General features: G+C 30.8%; 1 protein-coding gene across 1 annotated transcript; it reads left to right on the top strand.

The window, feature by feature from the left end:
• The first annotated feature begins 322 nt into the window (after nt 1-322).
• Nucleotides 323-1,637, top strand: LOC112539108 (uncharacterized). The gene is made up of 2 exons (XM_025161336.2): nt 323-1,397; nt 1,469-1,637. The coding sequence occupies exons 1-2, from the start codon at nt 408-410 to the stop codon at nt 1,613-1,615; spliced, it is 1,137 nt and encodes a 378-aa protein (XP_025017104.2). The 5' UTR covers nt 323-407; the 3' UTR covers nt 1,616-1,637.
• Nucleotides 1,638-3,022: the final 1,385 nt, after the last annotated feature.

Here is a 3,022-nt window from a genome sequence, read left to right as displayed (position 1 = left end):
TACACTCAAAATTTGTACGAAAATTTATGAATCTGACAGTTGGGATTTTTCAGCAAAGCACGATCAAATGTGAGTCAAAAGTGACTCTCCAGTTGATCACCAAAATTTTTGACTGTTTTGTGATTCAATTTTTATTCACAAAAAAATTTATGTTCATTGGGCTGTTTTCCTGATATAACATTTAGCTGTACTCGGAATGATTTATTAATTTTTGCATTAAATTCATGAATACATTAATATTTTGTGAAACATCGTCTCAATAGTCAAATTTTAATGCCTTTTGCACCTTTAAAATTAATGAAACCAAACCCTTTTTGAATCATATTTTGAGTTTGTCAGACAATATTTAAACTCTTCAAACTTATTATTTTATTTTTGAGTGCGAATTCCATACAATCAACTTCAAAATGATGACCGACATTAAAATTTTGAAAAGTTTATTAAGTAAAAATGAAGTAAATTACCCAAAAGTTTCCATAGATTCTCTTTCATCAAGATTGAATTTGATCGTTTCATCGTCAAATGGAGTTACAGGGAATGGCTTATTCCTGGTTATATTGTCTTTAATTTTTTCGAGACACTTGACGATACTGATCAAAATTTCATTGGATTCAACCTTTTCCTTCAATCCTTTGGAAGTGTTGCATTTTTCATTTCAACTTTTCAATTTCTCTCTTTTCCACTTTAAATATAATCAACAATTCTTGGACAAAGTGATCGCTAAATATCAAGTTATAAACATTGATTACGACCATCAGACTCGAAAGTTTTTCTGGACTCATCGAATAATCTACAGAATTTTGCTTATTTTAAGTTACATGCCACAAGCTCTACATGATATGCATGTTTTCAAGCATTCTTGGCCACATCAGAGTGCAACTTCTGCCTCAACACCGAACGATGCGTTGGATTATTGGCTGTCCATTTTGTCAACTGCAATTTACTATCCTTTCGCTCTATCACAAGACATAATTTTAATCGATTTAGCAATGCTGTCTCAAGTAACACTCCATAACATCAATGATAAGTTGAATGCGGTTAGTGGAGAGTTGCAAGTTGAGGGCAATAAGTTGAACAATAAGGTTATCAAAATGCTTCGCTGGCAATATCTTTTGATTCATCGATTGGTTGATGAATCAAGTTCGTTCATGAATCTTGCTACATTTGGTTTGATAAGTCATTATGTGTACTTCGTAATCGTCGACTTTTATACTTTGGCATTTGATAAGCAAATTGTACCAATCAAAATTAGTTCAATGTTTGCATCTATGGGAATACTTCTTGAACTCTGTCTGATAACTCATTCAGTTGTAGCCATTTACATCAAATCTCAACAACCTTTACCAATTTTATATAAGCTATCGTTTAAAACGTATTCATTTCACGTTCTTAATGAGGTGAGTTTTGTAACGGAATCCTATGCCAACTTAAATTGCATTAACATTTTAATCGAATCTTTTTCGTTCAGATTTCCCTGTTCCTTTACCGTATCGGTTTCAATGATATTGGATTCTCTTTTGGTGGCCTTTTCATGATCACTCCAGACTTCACATCTACTCTGGCTCTTGTAACAATTTCAATAATCATTGCTATTCCGTCATTTCATTCAGCTTGATAAAACTTAAATATAAATTGAATAGAGCAATTAGAATAAAATCGAATAATTTTCATTTTCTTTGATTTCAATTCTGCAAAGATAAACCATAAGTAAATATCATTTCAAAATGGCATCTAGTTTTATTTTAGTTTTAGTTTTATTTTTATTGGAAATGTAAATTAAATGGCTGGCGTAAATTGTAGATATTATTTGCTCATGAAATTTGGCGAATTTGACTCAATTTTTGACTTCAACGATCATTTGATTGCTTTTTCGTCGATTAATTCATTATATTACGATTATTATTTGAATCACGGCCATTTATTGCAGTGTATATGACACTTATTAATAATTTCTTTTTTTATATCACTCGAATATTCGCAGTCTAATTAATGTTTTCCTAAGACATTCATGCTTATACGACACCAGTTCGGTTACAAAACGTCCGACAGAAAATCTCTTTAATACAAAAATCAATTATCAAACATTACAAGCTTTGCTGTTGCATTTCTTGATCACGAAAAATCAAATTTTTATTTGAGACCTGGACAATGTCTTCTGCATGTTCGTTATGACTTTGGATCTCCAAGACGCAGCATCTTATTTTACTTCTTCTTCTTTCTTGATTTCTCGTTTAAGTTCTCAAAATTTCGTTGTTAATTATCATTGCGATAAATCTCATCGATAATCAGTATTTCAATAGGTAAAGTGTTGCAAGTTTGTGTTACCATTAAAAATTTCTGTAATAAAATAATGCGAATCAATTCTAATAAAAAATGCACTGTAACGTAAATCTCGTCAAACCTTTTGGATTCAACTAATAATGATTTGTTACTGGGTCGTTACATTGTTATTTAATACATTGGATGTGTCTAATGTCGATTAACGTTTGAATCTAATATTGATTACTTGCTATTTCACGAATTTCCAAGGCATCATTTGTCGATTTTAATTATTCAACGCTTAAGTTGATTTCGCAAGTTGATAGCTTTTTAATCATGATTACTTTATAAAAAAATTATTCATATTTTATGTATTTTATCACAATAATTTTGAGTGTCATTGAGAAACGAAACAAACTAGGCTTTGGGCTAGGTCGATTATGTAGCTTCTCACAAGCGATGAAACACTTGAGAATATCGATTCTGTGATTTTTTGAAGTTTGCTCCATGTTAACAGATTACTGAAATTAAAATTAGCTGAATAATATCAGAATTGTACACAACTGTGATTTGAAAAGAAATGATATTATCTCAATAACCACAGATTGAATGAAGGCCACAGTCTGTATCTTAGGTTGCTAGCCAGTTTACCTTTTTTATCAGGACAGTAGATCACGCATTACTCATTACTTACTTAAAAAATACTCCAATAAGCTTTATTGATTTGTTTATATTAATGAGCATCAGCAACCATACTCAATGT

The sequence above is a fragment of the Tetranychus urticae genome, chromosome 1 (assembly GCF_039701765.1).
Source record: "Tetranychus urticae isolate SD_2017Ah chromosome 1, NJAU_TeUrti_SD_1.0, whole genome shotgun sequence".
Taxonomy (NCBI): Eukaryota; Metazoa; Arthropoda; class Arachnida; order Trombidiformes; family Tetranychidae; genus Tetranychus; species Tetranychus urticae.
The sequence above is the reverse complement of the archived record's forward strand: the minus strand, read 5'-3'. Positions and strand labels throughout refer to the sequence as shown.

What these genes read in the sequence shown, in the direction of transcription:
- LOC112539108 (XM_025161336.2), top strand. Translation starts at nt 408, where the DNA reads ATGATGACCGACATTAAAATTTTGAAAAGTTTATTAAGTAAAAATGAA. An exon ending in CATTTCACGTTCTTAATGAG is followed by an intron (nt 1,398 to 1,468) that starts GTGAGTTTTGTA and finishes TTTTTCGTTCAG; the next exon opens with ATTTCCCTGTTCCTTTACCG.